At 43.7% G+C, this 23,255-nt stretch overlaps 1 protein-coding gene across 1 annotated transcript in view; it reads right to left on the bottom strand.

Moving 5' to 3' along the window:
• LOC122930339 (leucine-rich repeat-containing protein 75A-like) overlaps positions 1–23,255 on the bottom strand; it is a 355,789-nt gene that overhangs the window by 272,614 nt on the left and 59,920 nt on the right. The window contains 1 exon segment of the mRNA XM_044283631.1: positions 8,768–8,896. Within this exon segment, the coding sequence (XP_044139566.1) occupies positions 8,768–8,896 (129 nt within the window).

Genomic DNA, 23,255 nt, shown 5'->3' with positions numbered 1-23,255 from the left:
CATTATTATTGCAGTTTTATTCTGGCCTGGTTTGTCGTAGCTCCCAGTGCAATAGATAAATGATTCATACCAGCTAGATCAGCGATGGAGAAGGTGACAGAAGTCAATCTATGAGTAACCTCCCTGCCACCAATAACGACGCCCTTTTGAGGGGTTGCAAAGTTCTGAGTAAGGCCTCTTTCACACGGGCATTCCGTATTTGCTACAGATGCGTCGCGTGTGCATTGCGGGAAAACTGCGCGAGTAGGCACGCAACTGCAGTCAGTTTTGACTGCAATTGCGTTCCGATGTTCAGTTTTTTCTGCGCGAGTGCAATGCGCTTTGCACGCGTGTGAAAAAAAACTGAATGTGGTACCCAGACCCGAAACCAGACTTCTTCACTGAAGTTCGGGTTTCGGTTAGGTGTTCTATTAATTTTATTATTTTCCCTTATAGCATGGTTATAAGGGAAAATAATAGCATTCTGAATACAGAATGCTTAGTAAAATGTGGATTGAGGAGTTAAAAAATGTACTCACCTCATCCAATTGATCGCGCAGCTGGCATTGTCTTCTTGCTTCTTCTTTCAGTACCTGTAAAAGGACCTTTGATAACGTAATCGGTGACGTCAGCGCAGGTCCTGCTGAATGAAGATAGAAGATCCTTCTACTGTATCTCCATTCAGCAGGACCTGCGCTGACATCACCGCGCGCACCATGTGGTGAGCGCGATTACATCATCAAAGGTCCTTTTTCAGGTCCTGGAAGAAGAAAGAAGACGATGCCAGCTGCGCGAACAAGAGGGTGAGGTGAGTTAATTTTTTTGTTTTTTAACCCCTCAAGCCACAATAAGCATTCTCTATTAAGAATGCTATTATTCTCCTTTATAACCATGTTATAAGGGAAAATAATACAGTAAATTGACTTCAATCAATTTACTAACATCATCTCCTAGCAACCATGCATGAAAATCGCATTGCATCCGCGCTTGCTTGCCGATGCTATGCGATTTTCAAGCATCCCCATTCATTTCTATGGGGCCTGCGTTGCGTGAAAAACACAAAATATAGAACATGCTGCGATTTTCACACAACGCACAAGTGATGCGTGAAAATCACTGCTCATCTGCACAGCCCCATTGAAGTGAATGGGTCCGGATTCAGTGCAGGTGCAATGCGTTCACCTCACGCATTGCACCCACGTGGAATTTGAAAGGGGCCTAAGGCTTTTACACATTACAAAGAACAGAATTTTGCTAATCAATTGTTTTCTTGCTTTATCTACCCTGTTTCATAACAGCTAGAAGTCTAAAAATGTGGATCATCTGCATTCATAAAGTCAATAGTTTTCAGCTGTAGGCTAAGTCCATATATTTGTCCGGCTGCCTTGTAAATCATCCATTGTAGCACAAATCAAATAAAAGTCTGTGGCTGGAGCTTGTGAGTGGTGGCTGCTGATATTTACAGAGATCATCTACATGCACTCTTGAATTTTGGTATTTCACAGAGTTCAGCCTGTTGTTATGGGAATGCTGCCGTGATTTAAAGGGTTTGTCTGGGTTCTTGATACTGATGAACTGTTCTTAGGATCTGATCAGTGGTGGGCCGAAAATTGGAGAACTTGCCCCTGCCTTTACGGCCACCATGATGGTCAGCAATGCTCGGCTTGCAGGCATTGTTCCTTCTAAGCCTTTGTAGCGTATGAGCAGGGCTGTTAGGGACCTGGGGGCCAGGCACTACAGAACCGTATTTAATCAATGTTCTCATACATCGCCCTTATAATCAGCTATCCAGCATCCAGATAGAACGGGCTACATGTTTTTATCGCTCTTGGGTTAGGGTAGAGAAGAGATCACTATCGAAATCCCAGATAGTCTAGGTCAGCATACCTGGCAGTCTAGGAAAGTGAAACATTTTATGCCAGTATACCTGGTGGTCTAGGATGAGAGGTGGGAGGGTTAATTTCAGTAGGAATTAAGTAAGTAGGGCATTGAAGGGCTTATTGTCAAAATCTGTGGTGGTCTACTACATTGAAGTGGTTGATATCTTTATATCCGTGGTGGTCTAGGATAGTGAGATTAATTCCAGTATCGATTCTGGTCCTCCCTGAGGGTCTTTGTTTACAGGGCTGCAGCACTAACATTACATTAACACATGGTCGCTGCAGCCTATCACTAAAGTAGGGCTGGTTTTAACCATGTAACCGCCCACTTGCATATGCCCCTGGATCCAACCATGGGATCTCCACCTATCAATAGAAGCTAGCACATCCCAGTCCCCATAGCTCTGTGTGCTTTTATTGTGTAAAAAAAAGAAATTTGATACATATGTAAATTAACCTGAGATGAGTCCTGTCCCTGAGATGAGTCCTGTCCCTGAGATGAGTCCTGTCCCTGACATGAGTCCTGTCCCTGACATGAGTCCTGTCCCTGAGATGAGTCCTGTCCCTTAGATGAGTCCTGTCCCTGAGATGAGTCACGTACATATGTATCAAATCGGGTTTTTTTACACAATAAAAGCACACAGAGCTATGGGGACTGGATATTGCGGATGTGCTAGCGGCCATCTAGCAACCCATGTCCTCCGCTCTATACACAAAATCCCAGTGACAGGTTCCCTTTAAAGGGCTGCGATGCTCTTTAGAACACGACGGCTCCTTCTGAACCTTTTCTTACACAGTGTCATGGCTATCCAGATGCTGTGCAGAGGAGATGCTGAAGGGGTCTCAGCCTCTGCCTTCTTTCTCATGATTCATGAGGTCCCTGCAGTCAGACCCCCATCAATCAGCAAGTGATGGCACATCCTAGCCATATGATGTCACATTCTACTGTTAGAAAAGGGACAATAGAAATAGTTTATTAGATAAATGCTAAATATAGTCTTCAAAGTGTCTACAAGGCATTGAAACCAAAAAGATTGGCCTACAACATGCCAATGATATGACCATAATGTTTTTATACTGAAAGATATAAGTTATAGAAACATTTCAGAACTCCCTACTGTGTGTATTTATCCTAAAAGGCATACTCCACTAAAGGTAATCTGGTGGTCTGTTTCGGCAGAGGGACAGACTATTGGACTTACCATATCTGGTACTGCTGGGCACCCCTAGATCCCTATTGACTATGATGGGATCTGACGGGGATTCAGCGGCTTTTCCACATAAATGGCAGCTTTCTGCTGAACAAATTCATGCCGAAAAACTGCTGGATCCGAATTGGATCCCATTACAGTCAATGTGGATCTGGCGGTGTGCAGCGGTTTGTAGCAATGCTGGATCCACTAGCTCCAGTCGTCTGCTCCTCTGCCCGAACAGACTACCAGATTACCTTTAGTGGAGATGTGAACCTACCCTACGGTGTATCCACAGAAGAGTGCACTGGTATTTGACATTCAAAAACAGCCGGTGAACCATAGGTTGCTCATTTCTACATAAAAGTATAACACAATTTGGAATTATATTTTAAACATCATCTAAACTGTACATTTACAACAAAAATATGTGAGCAAAATGACAAGGGTGTGAAACATCTGCTACGGCTCAGTACTGAATGTACACAGCTCGAGGTATCGCACATACTTTCTCATTTTGAGGTATGCACAATATATTTATTATTTGACAAACTCTTTGAATGACAGAATTTTTTTTAACGACAGAATGTCAGCGTAGTTTCTGCGCACAGAATTTCCATTCAAATTCACAATGTTTTAATCTTCTCTTCTCCCACCGCTTTCTTTCTAGCAAGCTTGAGATCACACCTATCTCTGGCTGGAAGGCAACTAGCTACAGCCTACAGCACTCACTGAGGGCAGCATAAGGTAGTGACAGAAATGCTGATCTCAGCGGTGTGTTAAGCCTCATGCACACGTCCGTGAAATACGGACCGTGTGATACCGGTCTGTATTTTTTCTAAATGTGTAGGGGCGCACGGCGTCATTAGTTGCTATGAAGCTGCGCGCTTCCTGCTGCTGCCGCCGCAGTACAGTAATACACTGGTATGAGCTATACCAGTGTATAACTGTACTGCGGCGGCAGCAGGAAGCGCACGGCGTCATAGCAACCATTGATACCGTGCGCTCCGGTATCACGCGGCCCGTGTTTCACGGATGTGTGCATGAGGCTTTATTCATGAACTAAAAGTAAGTGGTTGCCAAGAACCAGCATCATAATCACTTCAGCCCAGGCTTTGAGAAGAGTCAGATCTACCTGAGAAGAGTCCTGGTTATTCCTAATCTCCTGCTCTCCTCGACCATCTGCTGGTGATTGGCAGTTCTCTCCTAGAGAGAAAGGGAGAAAACTAGGTAGAAGACGGTCAGTCATCAGCAGGAGAGCAGGGATTCATGAATAACCAGGACTCTTCTCAGGTGGCCATGACTCCTTTCCAGGCCCAGTCTGCAATTATTGTGATGTTGGTTCTCGGCAACCACTTACTTTTTACTTTTAAATGACAGACCGCTGAAATCTACTCACCTGTCTCTACGTTATGCTGCCTTTAGTATGGACAACATAAAGTTGATGACAGGTTCCCTTTAAATGCTACTTCAGCTACTGTGCAATCCACTGAAATACTTGGGTTCTACAGCTCTAGCAACAACCAAGATCACCATGTAGCCGAACCCTTAATTGTAAGATACCTCTGCTTAGAGGGAAGGCATATACACTGCCAACGGGTGAAGGACAGTTGATGGACGATGACCATCAGTGTGGAAATATGCTAAAAGCTGTTGCCTGAGGTTACCCAAAAAATCCCAGCCCCAATTTTGATCCTGGATGGTATCTGCTATTGCAACTCAACCTATTCACTTAAATCACATTAACTGGGATCAAACAGAACACTTACATGGTGACCTCCTTTGTATCTCTCCAGCTGCAGATCTTTTGATTCCCACGCCTTTGCTATGTAATCCAAGATGGCTGCACCGCTTCTTAGACTGCCGCAGCCCAAGACATTTCCTGCTTGTCCGACCCTGCATTCTGATTGTGAGCAGAACTGGCCAAGAAAGTGCCTTGGGCTACCAAATGCACAGTAAACATTGGGCAGCCTGAGAAGAGGTGCGGCCAACTTGAAGCCTGGGAATTGGCAGATCTGCAGCTGAAAAGATGAAAATTAGGGCGCCAAGTAAGTGCTAAGTTCAGTCCCCAGAGGAAAAAGTGGAAAAAGCCACTTTAAGGGGACCCTTCACCAGTTTTGGGTAAAAGCTATACCTCATACTGTAGTCCAGGTTCAGGAGATTCCATCCCGCTATTTTTTGCAGATCTACCCCTCCATTGTGCTGCTATTCCTGCTCAGTTTTGACACCTAATATGCTTATTAGTAGCAAGGAGCCAAGGAGGAGCTGTTCTCACGAAATTTGGAAAATCTCGCCAGAACAGGCTATCTATTAAGTATTTCTGGAGCGCCATCTTTACCAGAGGAGACGTGACAGGCAGAGAAGCAGCATAAGAAGATCGAGGTTAGCAGCATCAGAAGACCCATGCAGCCACAGCAGCAGAAGATACAGGACTACAGCAGATCAGGCTCAGAAGTAGCATCATTGTCCCCATTAGTCATGTAAGGCCTAGGCTAGTGGTGGCAAACCTATGGCACGGGTGCCAGAGGCGGCACTCAGAACCTTCTCTGTGGGCACCTGCACCAATATCCCTTAGGCCCCTTTCACATGGGCGAGATTTCCGTGCGGGTGCAATGCGTGAGGTGAACGCATTGCACCCGCACTGAATTCGGACCCATTCATTTCTATGGGGATGTGCACATGAGCGGTGATTTTCACGCATCACTTGTGCGTTGCGTGAAAATCGCAGCATGCTCCTCTTTGTGCGTTTTCCACGCAACGCAGGCCCTATAGAAGTGAATGGTGCTGCATGAAAATTGCAAGCATCCGCAAGCAAGTGCGGATACGGTGCGATTTTCACGCACGGTTGCTAGGAGACGATTGGATTGGGGAACCGATCATCATTATTTTCCCTTATAACATGGTTATAAAGGAAAATAATAGCATTCTTAATACAGAATGCATAGTACAATAGCGCTGGAGGGGTTAAAAAAATTAAATAAAAAAATGTAACTCACCTTAATCCACTTGATCGCGCAGCCTGGCTTCTCTTCTGTCTTCTTCTTTGCTGTGCACAGGAAAAGGACCTGTGGTGACGTCACTGCGGTCATCACATGGTCCGTCACATGATCCATCACCATGGTAAAAGATCATGTGATGGACCATGTGATGAGCGCAGTGACGTCATCAAAGGTCCTATTCCTCAAAGAAGAAGACAGAAGAGAAGCCGGGCTGCGCGAACAAGTGGATTAAGGTGAGTTAAATAATTTTTTATATTTTTTAACCCCTCCAGCCCTATTGTACTATGCATTCTGTATTAAGAATGCTATTATTTTCCCTTATAACCATGTTATAAGGGAAAATAATACCATCTGCACAACACCTAACCAAAACCCGAACTTCTGTGAAGAAGTTCGGGTCTGGGTACCAAACATGCCGATTTTTCTCACGCGAGTGCAAAACGCATTACAATGTTTTGCACTTGCGCGGAAAAATTGCGCATTTTCCCGTGATGCACCCGCATCTTATCCAGGCCAAAACCATGACTCCCGTGTGAAAGAGGCCTTAGACTTTTCCTACCATTCATCAGCGCAGGGCACAGCGCAGGCAGCGCACTGAATGTAGGCAGGCTATTATAGCTAAATGATAAAGTACATGGAAGATAAACTATAATGGACTGTAGGCACTTTGCAATAAATAAGTTGGTTTTGGGTTGAATTTGGGCACTCAGTCTGTAAAAGGTTCACCATCACTGGTCTAGGCCATGAGCAGTGTTGAGCGCACAAGTAGTGTCATAATTATTCAGGTAATCCCTAAGCAACAAGCGATCTGAAAGGCAGCCTTGAAAATAGTTCCCACGCATTGCCCCATAAACCCTAAGGCAACAAGCAGATGTTCTTGCTTTATCTGGTATCAGCCCATCCATGCCCCCATAACCCCCTAAGGCAACCAGCAGATGGCCTGGCATTATCTATAGGAAGCCCACCCATTCCCCCATAACCCCCTAGGCAATGAGCAAAAGGGCGTACCTTATCTAGTAACAGCCCAACCATGCCCCCATAACACCCTAAGCTATAAGCAAATGAGCTGGCAGTATATAGAAGCAGCCCACCCATGCTCCCATAACCCCTAGGAAAATTAACAAATGGCCTTACTTTATCTGGTAGCAGCCCACCCATGCCCCCATAATCCCCAAGGCAATGAGAAGGGCTGGCGTTATCTATTATCATCCCACCCATGCCCCCATAACCCGCTAGGCAACAAGCAGAAGGGCTGGCAATGAGCAGCTGAATAGATATTAAAAAGTTTCTCTGGGGACACACACATGTTTTTCTGGGGGCATATACAAATTTTTCTGGGGACATACACATGTTTTTCTGGGGTCATAAACACATTTCTCTGGGGGCATATAAAGGTTTCTCTTGGGGAACATACATGTTTTTTTCTGGGGGCATATACACATTTCTCTGGGGGTATATACAGGTTTCTCTTGGGGAAGATACATGTTTTTTTCTGAGGGCATATACACATTTCTCTGGGGGTATATACAGGTTTCTCTTGGGGAACATACATGTTTTTTTCTGAGGGCATATACACATTTCTCTGGGGGCATACAGACATGTTTCTCAGGGAGCATAGAGGCATGTTTCTCATAGGGTATGTTTATAAGAGACTGCCAGTGGACAGTTGAGGGATATAAAATACACATAAAACTTAAAGGGGTTTTCCAGGGAGAATTAGAAAAATGGGCCAGAAAATGTTAATAATAAAAAAGAACCATCACTTACCAATCCCTCGCTCTCGCCATTCCAACAGTTCAGGATATGGCGAAAGACCAGGAAAGCCCCGCTTACCAATACCTGCACTGACCCCTTAAAGCCTTGACATGAGCACTCTCCCCTGCAGGCTGATTGTCAGCTTTCTGGGTAACTTTTTGTCACTGCTGCACACAAAACATTACAAGTCTTGCCGATTATAGTAAGCCTAAGGGGGCAAATTTTATTGGAAACATGTCTGCAACTGAAATTGGGATACCCATGTGGTTCCCACAAAAACAACCCCATTCAGATGAACGCAACTGATTTCCAGTCGCAGGAATTTTCTGAAGCAAAATCTGCTGCGTGTGAAGGCGCCAATAGGCTGCATATACACAACCGTGTCACGGCCTTATCCGATTAGTGGACCACAAACTGCAAATCCAAAAACACGGCACCAGATGTGTGCATCTCGCATCCACAAGATGCGGCCAAAGATAGGATATGTCCTGTCTTTTGCGTCATGGAGGCACAGATCTGGAAGCACACGGAAGCCTTCCAAGTCTTATCTTTCGCTGCATTTTGTGGATCGCAAAGCCATTGAAGTCAATGGGTCTGAACCGTGATTTGGGGTGCACACAGCCAGTGCCCGTGTTTTGCAGATCTGCTGTTTGCAGTCTACAAAATGGACACAGTTGTGTGAATGCAACCTTATAACGCATTATTATAATAAAGACATTATGTGCTTATTTTCAGAAAAGCGTCAAATGAGAAGATAAAAGCTACACAGATGGCTGTATTCATTCCAAGGACAAAAGGCAGGGCTGAAGATGGCTTGTTGAAGAAATTACCGGCATCTTCTCCCTAAAACAACCCAGGACGTCACACAAGTAAATTAGGACAGAATATGCAGCTTGCAGGTATTGATACTGGTTCTTTGCCAAGTAATAAAGTTACAAAGACTGGAAAAGCGTTGAGTACATACCGGTTTAGGGCAGTGCACATATCTCGCCAAGCTGATTATCAGGTCATGGGTGATGGGATCTACCAAGTTTCGGAAACTTGCATATCGGTATAGCACATCATCTAATGATGTTGACTCCATGCCCAAATCCTACATGAAAATGAGAAATAATGATTACATATAGATACATATAGATACAAATGTATGTAAGAAGGATTCAATCACCTGAATTTAAACCCCCAAAAAGTAATAAAGTTCATCCATGTAGAGCTCTCATTTGATCTTTGAAGGGTTTGATGAAATGCGCCACACAGAAATATGTGCTGGAACTGGGTAAAAATCCCATTCAGATGAGTGGAAAGTACTTTTAGCTGCTGAAATTTAACATTCCCTAAGGAGATAAACATATTCCCCACAAAGGCACTCATATTTCAGAGAAGTCATATTGCAGCTTTTTTTGCATGGACCCATAATCGGACACCCATATATGTGAACTGGGCTATACCCTATCTCCGTATTCCTGAAAGTGGTATACTGTACATAGTTTTTTTGTTGTAGTCTGTACAAATTGCAGCGAGCTGTATTGCATAACATATTACAAGATTTCTGTCCTAGACCTAAACCCAAAAAGGAGACCCGAGACCACGCCCCAACACCGCTAAGCCATGCCCCAACTCCGCTAAGCCATGCCCCAACTCCGCTAAGCCATGCCCCAACTCCAACCTTAAGGTGAGCTGTATGCACGCCCTGAGTGCTTCTTTCACCCCCAGTCAGTCACAGAGTGACATGTCCTCCAGCTCTAGTGACTGACTGGGGTGAGAGAATACCTCACTCAGTCAATTTGTAGCTGAAGCGCACGCTCTGATGTCTGATTGTGGAGCCACAGAAAAGGAGGACAACCCAGCATCCATCCAGGCCTTCAGCCGGACGGGGGACAAGATGCCAGGGCTGTCCGGCCTAAAACCAAACTTCTGGCCCCCCTACTTAGAGTCCCTGCAGCTCTATACTACTGTATGGCACCAAACAGCCTCCTGTCACCTTGCTGTGGTGGATGGGCACACATTATTTTGATCAAAACGTATTTGCTAAGAACTTTACATTCATTTATATAGTAAGTATAGTATTATTGTGAGATCATGTATTTTTTACCAGCAGAGTGCTATGGCATTGTATTTGATACCGTACAGCCTCCTGCACATGGCTCTATGGTGTGCATGAGGCCTAAGATTCATTAGAATGTAGATTCCTTAGGTTTCCAAATCCCTATATACTGCACCTTCTTTTGTGTCACAATAGTGTACAACGCATTTTGACTCTTGATTTGGACTTTGGATGAAATTTATAAAGTTCTGTACACCAATTTTCAGTCACAAATTTGGGCATTGTGGGGGAGATTTATCAAACTGGTGTAAAGTAGAGCTGGCCTTGTTGCCCATAGCAACCAATCAGATTCCATCTTTTATTTTTCACAGCTCCTTTAGAAAATGAAAGGTGAAATCTGATTGGTTGCTATGGGCAACTAAACTAGTTCTACTTTTCACCAGTTTGATACATGACCCCCTGTGTTTATTTGATGTTTTCGCAACTTTTGAAAAGTGGGTCTGAAAAGGGTTACCTAGGCGACTTTTTGCAATCTCACTCCAGTAGGGGGCGTCAACTAACTGGACTAAGATTTCTAAACTGCAACCTTTAAGGATAGGTCATCAATATCAGATCGGTGGGGGTCAGACACCCTGGATCCCTGCCAATCAGCTATACGAGGAGATGGCGCTCGCAGTGCGCACGTGCCGTCTCCCTTCTCTCTTCCTGCTCATTACTGCTGTCTATGGTCTTTGATCTGATATTGATGATCAATAGTAAAAGTCCGGACAACCGGTTTAAAGAAGCGTCAAATTTATCAAACAACCTGCAATAAATTTGGCACAAATTACATCAATACACTGAGGCAAAACTGACTAAACACTCAAGGATTTATATTTACTGCTCTTTTTCATTATGAAATGGTGATGTGAACTCAGCCTTAAAACAGTGTTCAATCAGATTGAGACAATGAGCAATTTGCATACTAACTCCACAGGTTGTCGCCAACATTAGCAGGACAACCTCTTCACACCACTCACAGTTTACTAACAGCAGCATCTTGGGCGGTTGCCCCTAGAAACAGGACAGTCTCTTGACAAAGGCCGTAGTGCAGCTTTTGGGTGCATTCTCAGTGACACTATTATGGAGAGATTATGGCAAGTAATATAATATGTCCCAGCACACACAGTGTGTCACATACACTCATCGGTGGATTTGGCATTTCTGGGGCTCTCGTAGCACGGCTAAGCTCTGCCTGGGTGCACTCCTAAACTCTGCCCCAGTCAGCCCAATAAGCTCCGCCCCTGAGCAGCCTGGGCACTTTTGCTACTGATTTACAGCTGGGAAGGGCCCCCATGGTTTTCTGTGCAGCTGAGCTGGTTGTACATGTGGTATGTCTGTCCCTGGTTTAGTTGTTCTTGTGGCCAGCAGGGGCCCCCTGTTTTCTGGGGGCCCATGCATTTGTATGATTTGCATGGTGGTAATGCCAGCCACTGCATTACAATTTAATATACTGTCAGCAGGGCAACTCTGTTAAAGATCTTGATCATAGTCTGAGGAAATCTTGAAAAACGGGGGTAAGAACTGAACATAGTAAATGTTTAAACATAAAGTACACTGGAAGCAGCTGTCTCCAAGCTCCATATGCATACACTGTAATAATGACCAAACCATTATCATTCACTTTGCCATTTATATTCCATCTTTTCCCCTGACATAAACCGACAGCTGTAATGAAGAAACAAGACCTTGGAAGGTCTGGTGCACCAACATGAACCATAATAAATAACCACAAACCTTCTCAATAATCAGGTTTCTGACAGATTTGTGCATGGCAGATAACAGCAACCTAACCTTTAAAAATGTCACGTTATTAAGACTGCCAGGCATGACACAAAGTTAAGGCAGCACTAAAAAATAAAAGCCCAAGCTCCCCAGTCCTAAGCAATTTCATTTAGAAATGTATGGAGTCCTGAAGAAATCGCATGCTACATACTTTCATAGTTGCATGACAAATGTCCATCAAGTTCACACTTCTCAAAAAGCTGTTTCATCCAGGTGAAGGCAAAACAAATATCCGGAATAATCCTTTATGGCTACAAAATTTCTCTGGATCATGTCCGCTCCATACATTCAATGTGTAATTATAGGGGCTTCTGTGTATACCCATGGCATCATCCATGCTATGTTTGACACTTTCTATTATTTGTAGGGAAATATACCAGTGAAGACTGTCAGTACTGTGTTTTGCGCATTCCTCCTGCTCACATTAAAATATGCTGTGTTATGCGATGCCCCACTCGGCTCACATGTAATTTAATGCATAATGTAATGTTCACTCAAGACATTAGGTGTCATTGTTGCATATCATATTGGGGCTTGCAGAAGGGGAACAGGCAGTAGTGTGTGTGGCTGAAGCCACCTGGTAAGCTGTGGAATCAGCTCATTGTCGTAATTCAATTAGGCTTCTGGCACACGGTGCAGTTTTGACATGCATTTAGGATGCAGTTTTTTATTGTAGCTAGCTGAAATTAATTAAATTATTTCCACAATGCAGAACACAAGGGTTTAACTAGGCTGCTAAACTGGCTAAATTGAAAACTGCATCCTGAATGCATGTCAGAACTGCACTGCGTGCCAGCACCCTTAGCTGCGTAGGGTGCAAGCTGCCAAAGAGAGGCCAGAGGATTCTTGTGTGATGAACGAGGACTGCAAGGAGGAGCCTACTGGTGTGCAGGAATTTTGGACCAAATTGTCTCAAGTAAGTGTGAGTCCTGCAACTATATTCTGAGGCCTGAGTACTTATGGCTGAATAAACCTGACATGGGGCAAATAAACATTCTCTTTGAGCAGGCATTGAAGATCTTCTAAAGTGGATGATAAAATAAGTCTAGTACTTTATTAAACACTTGCTTTACTGTGAAGCCCTTCTTGAATATCTGATTGGGGCAAGTTGAAATAGGGGTCCTCTTGTATTACCCAAGATCAAAGTTTAGAAAAGATTTCAGGTTTGAGGACCATAGATTTCACATTTGCCATGTAATGCACTTTTACAGCAGTTTACTAAGAGATAACAACTAACAAAGTGGTCCGCATTTACTAAAGTAAGAGTGTTTGGTGTAAAGTGTGCCAAAATGTGGCACAATTTGGCCAATCTAAGTTTAGAGAAATTATATGCGCCTAGGTAGAAAAGGATTGTGGCTTAAAGGGTTTTTCAAGGATTTTGATATTGATGGCCTATCCTCAGGATAGGGTATCAATATCTGATTGGTTGGACATCCGGAACCCCTGCTGGCCAGCTTTTTGATGAGACCAGGGTGTTCCAGTGAGTGCAGCGGCCTTTTCCTAGACGAGTGACATCACATTCATTGGTCACGTGTCCTAGGCTTAGCTAAGTCCTATTCAAGTGAATGTGGTTGAGCTGCAATACCAAGCATGGCCACTATCCAATTGATGGCATTGTGCCTAGTAAGCTGAGAGGAGGCTATGGTGCTCACCGGAGCCCAGGGGGTCTTCTCAAATAGCTGATCAGAGGGAGTCCTGGGTGTCTGACCCCCACCAATCTGATATGGATGACCTATCCTGAGAATAGGCCATCAGTATCAAATCATGGAAAACCCGGTAAATGGTAAATGGTGTGGCTTCGCTGGAAGGTACATGGTCTAAGATGCACCATTTTTCCACCAACAATGTGCAGCAGTTCTGCTGTAAACTAAGTCATCCTAAGTTGGTATAAAGTTAGACAAAAGTGTCTATCCCTGCACCACATGCCAGTCTGAGCTTACACCATCTATAGAACTAGTAAATCTGCCCTTTATTATTCTTAATAGAAAGGAAGGGATAAGACAAGTTACAATTTATCATTAAAAGAAACTGTCACAATATATGAAGAATTTTTGGGAGCAAGAAGAGAAAGGTTAGTGTTTAGTGAGATCCAGCAGGCTGTTCTGGCAGGAAAAAGCCTGCCCGGTCTTTCTGGATCAAGAATTGCCGGAAAATACATGACACTGGCGGATATTTATTCGGCCACAATTCGGCAAACATGCAGAGACTAAAACCACGGCATCAGGAATCCTGATCATGTGGCCGTACCCTTAGTATAAAGGGCACTATCTACTTGATTAATCCAATAGACAACGGCAAATTTTTATTTCCTATGCCTCCATGAGGACGTGATGAATAAATATCACTGGGTGACCAGGGGAGGGGGAGCAAAAATAGGGATTCCAATAAAACCGAGTGAGCTGACATATATGTAAAAGGAAAATTACTAATTACAGGAAAAACAACAATAAACTAACAATAAAAAAAGGTGAATGCACCTTAGAAGTACCGGCATAGAGAAGCACAATTCTGTAATATATTAAACTCAGGAAATCTTCTTCTCCCCGGGTAACATAAGTAATTCAGTATGTATTAGACTGATGTAGTGACATTTCAATAGGGAATAGGAAAGCCTCATGTTTCGAAGTCTGCTTTTCTTGAGCGAGCTTTGGAATAAGTGGGTGCAGTAACCCCACTGTCCCCAGCAGATTGTTCAAACCAAAAGCAATGGTCCCTTGTGTAATACTAAAAACAGCACGACACGTCTGTACCATTCTTTCTTTCTAACTTAATTCTTTCTCACAGACACCTGTGAAGTGTCTGGAATAGGCTATATAGCTAACTAGCTAAGTCATTCGCTCGGATCCAAATCCCAGATGCTCAATGTTGTATTTTAGCTTTTTATATATACATTTTTTTGTACACACTGCTGTGACTGGTGAAGCCAGGAGAGAAATCCAGTCTTCCTATTATCTGATACAAAATATTTTTTTTTAAATTGATTTTATTTTGTTAAAAGAAAATAAAATCTCTAAGTACACAAAGCTGAGACAAGAATACAGTATTCGGCTTTTAAGATGCAAGGAATCTCACCAAGACTTTTAGGGGTGGGAATATGTGCTGTAGAATTCTGAAAAAAGTCATGAAATATGATTGCAACTTTTTGAGCTTATTTGTGCAAATTTGTGACTTTTTAAATTTTTCCACCACTTAATCCAGTTTTGAAAAATGGGTGGAAAAGAGGACATGGTTTGTTAGGTATGTTAATTAGATTCACTCCAGATCACTACGCTATTTTAAAAAAGTCACAAAAAAAGTTAAAAAGTTACAAACCTAGTCCAGTAATTGGTCAAAAAAAATGGGAGCATTTCTAGATGTGTTTTTACGGCAAAATGCTTGCAATTATGCTGAAAACCCTCTGGTTCCCTGCAGGATCCCATTATAGTAAATGAGGATCTGCTGAGCCCAGCTATGCTGGATAGGCCTCATGCACAGGACCGTTCCGTTTTTTGCGGTCCGCAAACCGCGGATCCGCAAAAAACGGAAGCCGCCCGTGTGTAGAAAAACGGAAGCCGCCCATTGTAGAAATGCCTATTCTTGTCCGCAAAACTGACAAGAATAGGACATGTTACATATTTTATTGCGGGGCTACAGAACGGAGTAACGGATGCGGCCCCATTGAAGTGAATGGGTCCGCACCCGAGCCGCAAAAACTGCGGCTCGGATGCGGACCAGAACTACAGTAGTGTGCATGAGGCCATATGGTAACTCTGGTAGTCTGCTCCTCCACTGCAGGAGACTGCCGGATTTGCAGAGATTTAGGCCTGTTGCACATGAACGTATTTTCATTCCGTTTCTGTTCCGTTTTTTTTTTTGCGGATCATATACGGAACCATTCATTTCAATGGGTCCGCAAAAAAATGGAAGGTACTCCATGTGCATTCCATCTCCATATTTCCATTTTGCAAAAAAATAGAACATGTCCGATTCTTGTCCGCATTATGGACAAGGATAGTACTGTTCTATTAGGGGCCAGCTGTTCCGTTCCGCAAAATACGGAATGCACACGTATGTCATCCGTATTTTTTTCGAATGCATTTTTTGCGGACCGCAAAATACATACGGCCGTGTGCAAGAGGCCTTAAACCTAGCCAAGGTATGTTTAGACATTGTATATAATTTTTGTTATCGAGTGTTATCTCCCTTGTGTATACCCCCATTTAAAACATGTGTGATTTTGCTTGCTTTCGTGGGCATTTAGATTGTGGGTCTTACTGGGTTGGGTACTAATGTTAGTTAATACATTCTTTGTACAGCGCTCTGCAGTATGTTGGCACAACGTAAATTTGACATACTATATACATAAATGAGTACAAAAACAACAGCAATGCTTGCAATTCATAAAACATGAATTACATGAATTCCGCCAGCTATTGGCTAAACATTGCCTTGTAGATATTATTATTACATAATTAATCGGCTTTAATACCATATCAAACACAGGAGACGGAAATCTACATTTTGCAGCAATAGGACTCCATAGATAATAATTCCTATTGACTGATATCTTGTTGTTTTTCCAGGCAGAATAAATGCAAAATAGAATGCAAAGTGACAACAGCATGGAGACCGCGATTGTCAGATCTCGGGTACAGACTGTCCTCTGCAATTCACAGGCATCAGTCTTTTCTGCTTGTAGTTCTTGAGAGCTGAGGGGCAGCCCGGGGGTTTTCGATTAAATGAGCTCCGGAGAGTTGTCAGACGCTCCGTGCCGTGTGCAGCATGCAGGTTCTGCTATATTTTGGTCATTGGCATAGTAAGTGGCATGGTCACGTTGGTTTAATTGCTGACTGCATTTTCTTTTATTGTGCCAGTAGATGGAAGATATAAAACAAGAACAGAGGGAAGATTGCAGTACATACCATCCTAAATCTAAACATTTCCAATCAACGCATCAATAGAAGATGACGTACTGTACATTGTAACTTATCACAAGTACTGGATTTTTGATTATGATCGTAAAAATGCAGTTTCAGCCTTCATGTCATTTTATAGGAGGTGCTGACTAACGTTGTCTTTGTTATTATTGTTATTATGGTCGACTGATGCTGCTGACGTCCTGAAATCTGCTCATGTGTGCTGACCCTCATTTGATGACGAGGGCTAAGAACCCCAAAACATTGCTGTCAGAATGGTGATTATAAATGAGAGATTATGCACCAGAAAAAGCAGGACTGAAGGCGAAACTCGAGTTCAGAAAGGACATGGGTTGTCCTGTTACAAAGACTTATCGTCTATCCACAGGATAGCAGTGAAAGGGGTTGTTCGGGTTCAGTTCTACTTTAACCCTTATCCTGTAGATAGACGATATCCCCATTTTCACCCAGGCAGCCCCTCTGATGTAAGCATAGGAGCATTTCATACTCCGATGCTCTCCCTTGCCTTACACTGGATCACGCAGGTCAAGGGCTGTTTGTTTATATTTTCACACTGCTAGGCAGAGGCTTCCTCCTAGCAGTGTTGCCGGTGATGCCGTATTACATGCTAGGGCAGCACTAAAGCCCGCCCATTAGTGCCGATGATGTCACCGGGCTGACTGCTGGGTGGAAGCCTTCATCTGGCTTTACCCATGGAGAGCTCAGTACGTTACGGGATCTCCCCCAAAAAACTTTGTCCTGCAGGATTCAGCGCAGCTCATGTCAGAGGGGTTGCCTGGGTGAAAATAGTAATATGACCAGGTTCAGCTCTGAATCCAGACAACTAATTTATGTGTTTAATTGCAGGGCTCTGACCGCTGGGGCCACCAATGATCAGAAGAATAGGGGCTCTGGGTTTCCCCAGAGTTTAAAGGAGCAGCGATATAAAAATGACTACCACTCCATTAAACTTCTTTCAACAATGTGTCTGACAGCTGGATACAAGCACTTGCATAAAGTTGAATGCATGACCACCGGTTGATTCAAATAGGGGAACAAAATACACCATTACCAAGATTGGTGGGGAGCCTCAGAGTTTAGATCCCTGCCAATCAGACACTTAGCCTCTTTCCTGTGTAATTGGACAACCCCTTTAATAGTGGCTTGCTGCCAATATAGGCAGACTACGCATCTGCTATGGGGCCCCAGAGCACAAGGAAGGCTCCACCCACTTTTGTTCTGGGCCCTGCTTGCTTCGCCTATGGCATGCTCAGTCATGGCAGGGAGTTTGCCAGCTTAGGAGTCGCTGCTCTGACTCCATATATAGATGTGTCCATATATGGAGTCAGTATTATGAACATGAAAGGGGTATTCCTAAGCATGGTCACTATGCTTTGGGGACACCCTGTGTATACAAGTCTAGTTTAGACTCTCTTTTTGAAATGTTTCTGTGAGGATTCAAACTCACAACCATCTACATTAAATACAAGACCCTTAACCACTGGGCTATAGACCTTAGTGCTAAGTCATTACTGAAAAACCTCAAAGTTTCACTTGTGTCATACAAGAGAAACTTCTATGAGGTTTTTAATACAAGAGAAATATCTATGAGGTATTTCAGCAATGACTCAGCATTACGCTCTATAGCCCAGTGGTTAAGCTTTCAGCAATGACTCAGCATTACGCTCTATAGCCCAGTGGTTAAGCTTCTTGCCTTTGATGTAGATGGTTGTGAGTTCAAATCCCCACAGAAACATTTTAAAAATAAAGTCTAAATAAAACTTAAATACACAGGACTCACTTCATAAATAAATATTTTTTAAAATATTTTAATAGTATGGGCATTTTTGCATGCGGCGATGCCCATAATGCTATTTTTTTGTATTTTTTGTTTCTTTATATTTTGGGGAATGGGGTGATTAAAATTTTTATGTTTTTTGATATTTTCAAAACTTTTTTTTTACATTTTTTTTTAACTTTTTGTTAGGTCGCCCAAGTGGACCACAACTTACAATCATCAGATGTAAATTGCTTCATTAGTCTGTATAGAAATCACTATGTCACCGTTCAGTGTTGCCATCTAGTGGCCTAAACTGGAATATACTAACAATGAGCCTGGAAGCCTAGTGCAGGCTGTGGCTTTTTTATAGAACATGGTGCTTTTCTCGATCTCCTCTGAGGGAAAGCACGCCTGAAGAGGAATCCCACACTTCCGCTTTTTAACACTCTCAGATGCCGTGAGTGAGGGGAACTCATTGCTGTGAGGGGAGGGGGCATGTGGCATATTCTTGGGCTATAAGGAGGAAGAACTGGTTCATTTTGTGGGGCATAATAGGGGTTGGATAACCCTTTTAACCAGTAAGATACCGGAGGTTTTTTCATTTTTGCATTTTCATTTTTCTTCCCTATCTTCCTTGAGCCATAACTTTTTTTATTTTTCTGTTCACATCTCTATATGAGGGCTTATTTTTTGCGGTACAAGTTGTACGTTAATATGGCATACAATGTAGTGGGAAGCAGGCAAAAAATTCCAAATGGGGTGGAATAAATAAAAAAATAAAAAAAATTCCTCCACCGTTCTACAGGTTTTGTTTCTACGGTGTTCCCTTTGCAGCAAAACTGACCTGTGCCCTTCATTTTCTGGGTCAGTAGGAATACAGGGTAGGATCCAGGACAAGTGGTGGAATGGGCCAGGGGTGGGTAGTGGGCGGGGTTAGGGGGCCCAACTCAGATTCTTGCTATGGGGCCCAATGATTTCTATGTACGCCTGTCACGGCTGAGGATGGGGAAAACCCTCAGCCGTGCGATGCCAGATGATGTTAGGCTGCTCGGCCAGGACGACAGGATTAGGGAGCAGGTCACCTCCTAATCGCATCCCTAATCTGACCCTAACTCCTAGCTGCATGGGCCGACCTTTAAAGGTAGGAGGACCCATGCTCAGGAACCTCGGATCCCTAACTCACCCTCCGACCGGTCCCTGGACTAGGAGTCAGGGTAAGATGGCCTGTTCCTACTGGACACGGAGGAACAGGGGTCTCACTGGCCAAGCTGCAGGGAAAAGGGGAACACAAACAGTCTTATGGATATGGCAGGTGAACTAAACTAGTGCCACCTACCTGCCACAGCCTTGCTGACTGGATCCCTGTGCTGGCAAACACATATCCACACACAGGAATCCAGATCCATAAGCTGCACCAAACAACAAAGGAAAACATCACATAGACATCACACATAAACATGACATAAACTTAATGTGACATAAATGTTATGACCACAAGGGTGGCCTGCACTGGCAGGTGGAAAACACAGGAGGCTGCTCCAGCTAAGCATGGCTGAAGCAACCCACAGACATGTGCTAACAGTGAGGCTATATAGGACCAAGTAGCCACACCCAACAAACACACATACTGGGAAGGGAGTTAACCCTTCCAGCACCAGGGAAGGGAAACACAAACTTAAAGGGAAAGTGTCCAACTCAAGAACACACTGTGGCTGTTGCCGCAGGCAACGACATGGGTGGCAACCATGTCCCGGGAGTCAGCCCGAAGGCCGGGACACTGCCACCACATGTACACGTCCAACCAAACGTTGCCACGGGCAACCACAGTGAAGGGAAGATGTCAGTGCACACCAGACATACAACAGTGCATACATACACACACACAACTCCAAGGCAACCGCACACATACCTGTTGTCCGCGGCAACCGCACCTGAGGCAAACAACATTATGCCTCCAGCTGCGGTTGACACCACAACCCAAACCGTGGGCAACTGTATGCGGCTCCCAAGGAGTCACGGCCATAAACAAGGTCGTGACAACGCCCCTGCCCTTTACTATACTAAGTTTTGAATGTCTGGACCCTCCTTAACAATTTGGACTGCTCCCAGGTGTTTAACATGGATACACAAGCATTACTCACTTTTAAATACATTCCACATATGCATAAAAGCAAAGTTGGTTGAATTTGCCAATTCTTGCAAGACCGCTTAACAATATATATGTCCTCCGATAGATAATGTTCGGGATAGGTAATTCAGCATACAAAATTATTTGTTCTCACAGGAGATAAGTTGTCCCCAGAATTGTCTGGTGGTGACACCCTCAACCAAACTAAGCATGCATGTTTATGAAGGGGACGGGATGAATAGCGGACTGCTGAATGCTCCTTTTGTCCCTGTTGGGGGCAAGCTGCCACCAGCACCACCTAAGTCCACATTAGTTTACACCTTAAAGGGGTTGTCCGGGATTGGGGACATGGGTCTACATGTACAATGGTCCCCTAAATATTACATTCATGCCTGTCCTTCCCTTACCAGACATTTCTGATGGCCCTTTTTCACTTCACAAATTTTCAGCCGGAAGTGCAGTTTCTATCACAGTCAGTGACGTACCGGGTCCCTTTCTGCATAGTGAAGCCTCTCCTTCCGCTTCACAAGGAGCCCGGTGACGTCACCGTCAGCCTCTAATTATTCCAAGCGCATGGAGGGGCAGTAACTATGCGGCAACAGAAGCGCTAAGCCACGCCCCTCACGCCGCGAAGCCACGCCCCTCGCCGAGCAGGGCGCATTCTTAGTAAGGAAGGAGGCATTAAGCTGCGCTGGGACCCAGAAAGCATTGAGCAGGAAGTTGCGGCACATAAACAGAAAGGTAAACAATCAGTGGGGGACTGTAGGAGCCCTGCTGAAGTGTAAAAATACCTAGAAACATCTGGGGGGACCTTCAAACCGCTATTAATAGTGATTTAACTGGTTTTTTAAAAAAATCTTGATCCCGGACAACCCCTTTAACTGTAACTAAATAGTAATGTTGCCTGTAAAATAAGATGTAAAAGAAACACCACCACCATCCTCCTGATATGTCTATTTTGCCTAGGGGGTCTCCACCAATGTTGATTTAGGTCATCCTGAAAATGTACCTTTGCTTTGTATATAGATACCTGGCAAATTCCAGATATTTGTTAATAGCATCTAATTTCTATTTCAACACTGTTACTTGTATTTCAAACTACGAGCACAACCTATAATTGAGGAAATCATAAACTCTTGGCTGGCCTTTTCAATCTGAGGGTAGCTCTAGCTACCAGTATGCAATTACATTGACAAGACATTGCTAACAAATTAAAATCTTCTCATTACTTTACTTTTACAGTAGCAAAACTAAACAACTAAGTCAAGTGTATAGAAAGCTAAGCTTATCTAAGCGTGGGAATCCACGGGAAGGTCTCCGCAAGTTCATAGTCCGTGGCTTACAGCCAATAAAATAAGGTCAGCTTTCTTTCTACATAAGCCATCTAAGTACTTGGAATTTTCAGGTTTCTAAACTCAATTCAGTGACTTCTTTGTATTGAAAACCATGCAGGACCACACTAAACCTCAATACACCATGACTTACCACTCAATATTGTAGATGGCAGTCATCATCAGTAACATACTTTGTACTCCTAGAAGAATTTATGGAAAGCTTTGCTAAGGCATGTGCTGCAGTACGTAAGAGACCATCTAAATTAAGTTGTCATTTCTTTACTGTTCTGAAAATGGAATTTTATATCCAGATACCCCCATTTTAATTTATTTCAAGCATAAAAATTTGGATATAGTTACTTTCACATGTTTTACAGACAATAATTTGGACTTAAAGGGATCGACCATCTTGGCAATGGTTTTATAGCCCCAATGTATTCAATATAAAAAATAGGGCAGTTTTTTTATTACTAAAGGTTTAAGGCTACAACTAGTATGGCTACATGTCTCTGAGGTACAAGACTACAAACAAATCCTGGGTTCTGCCGTTATCTTCTACTTTCTTCTCTCTGATCCAAGATTCTTTGTAGCCTACAGAACATGTCTTCTGATTTGGACTATATAACTAATGACATGCTGCTGCCAGTCACATAACCCTACAATTGTTACACAGAGGGTGTGAAACCGTGTCATGAACAAATATGACTTGCGGCTACTCCCAAGGGCATTATTTAAGTGCTTTCCCCTGTAGTTTTCACCCTTTAACCCCTATATACGAGGATCTATACTTCCGCTGCAGGGGAAACACCAGGCTGCTATCGCTCAGAGTAGTCTCTGTTCAAGTGACTGCTGACCCACAGGGGTCAAGAGACAACAGGAACAGGCCAAGATCAGGGCAGGCAGAGTACAGCGATCCAATAAAAAATCCAAGGTCATGGCGGGCAGTTCAGTGTGAAAACAGAGAGCAGGCAAACGTCAGGTCAGGCAGTGAAGGGTGAAATATGGAAAACATGCAGAACGTAGGCAGACAAAAGGTGGAACAGCACACTGTTGCAGGAACCTATCAACCTGGAAATTATTGCTCAGACACCCTCCCACAGGGAAAGGTACCTTAAGTACCCCGGGTGGCCAGGCTAGGGAAGAGTAGGGTGTATGCGCTGGCTCTTTAAGAAGTGAAATCACATGCACACCCTATGAGCAGTGATAGGCACTGCCAGCAAGGACCAGGCCGTGGGCTATTCTCACAGTCGGGACGGCCAGAAAGGAGAAGTGGAAGGCCAGAAGGTCTGAGCTGCTTCAGAATGGGAGCGGGGAAGCAGTGAATTGCTCATTTCTGCCAGGGAGAGTGGAGCGGCAGCAGGCACAAACCATCATCATAGCAGAAATCAATGTTTTTTTTTTTTGTAAAAATCTCCTTAACACCGTTGGCAAGAAATCACACTTTTGA

The sequence above is a fragment of the Bufo gargarizans genome, chromosome 3, assembly GCF_014858855.1.
Source record: "Bufo gargarizans isolate SCDJY-AF-19 chromosome 3, ASM1485885v1, whole genome shotgun sequence".
NCBI classification, from domain to species: domain Eukaryota; kingdom Metazoa; phylum Chordata; class Amphibia; order Anura; family Bufonidae; genus Bufo; species Bufo gargarizans.
This window is presented reverse-complemented; position numbering and strand designations above follow the sequence as displayed.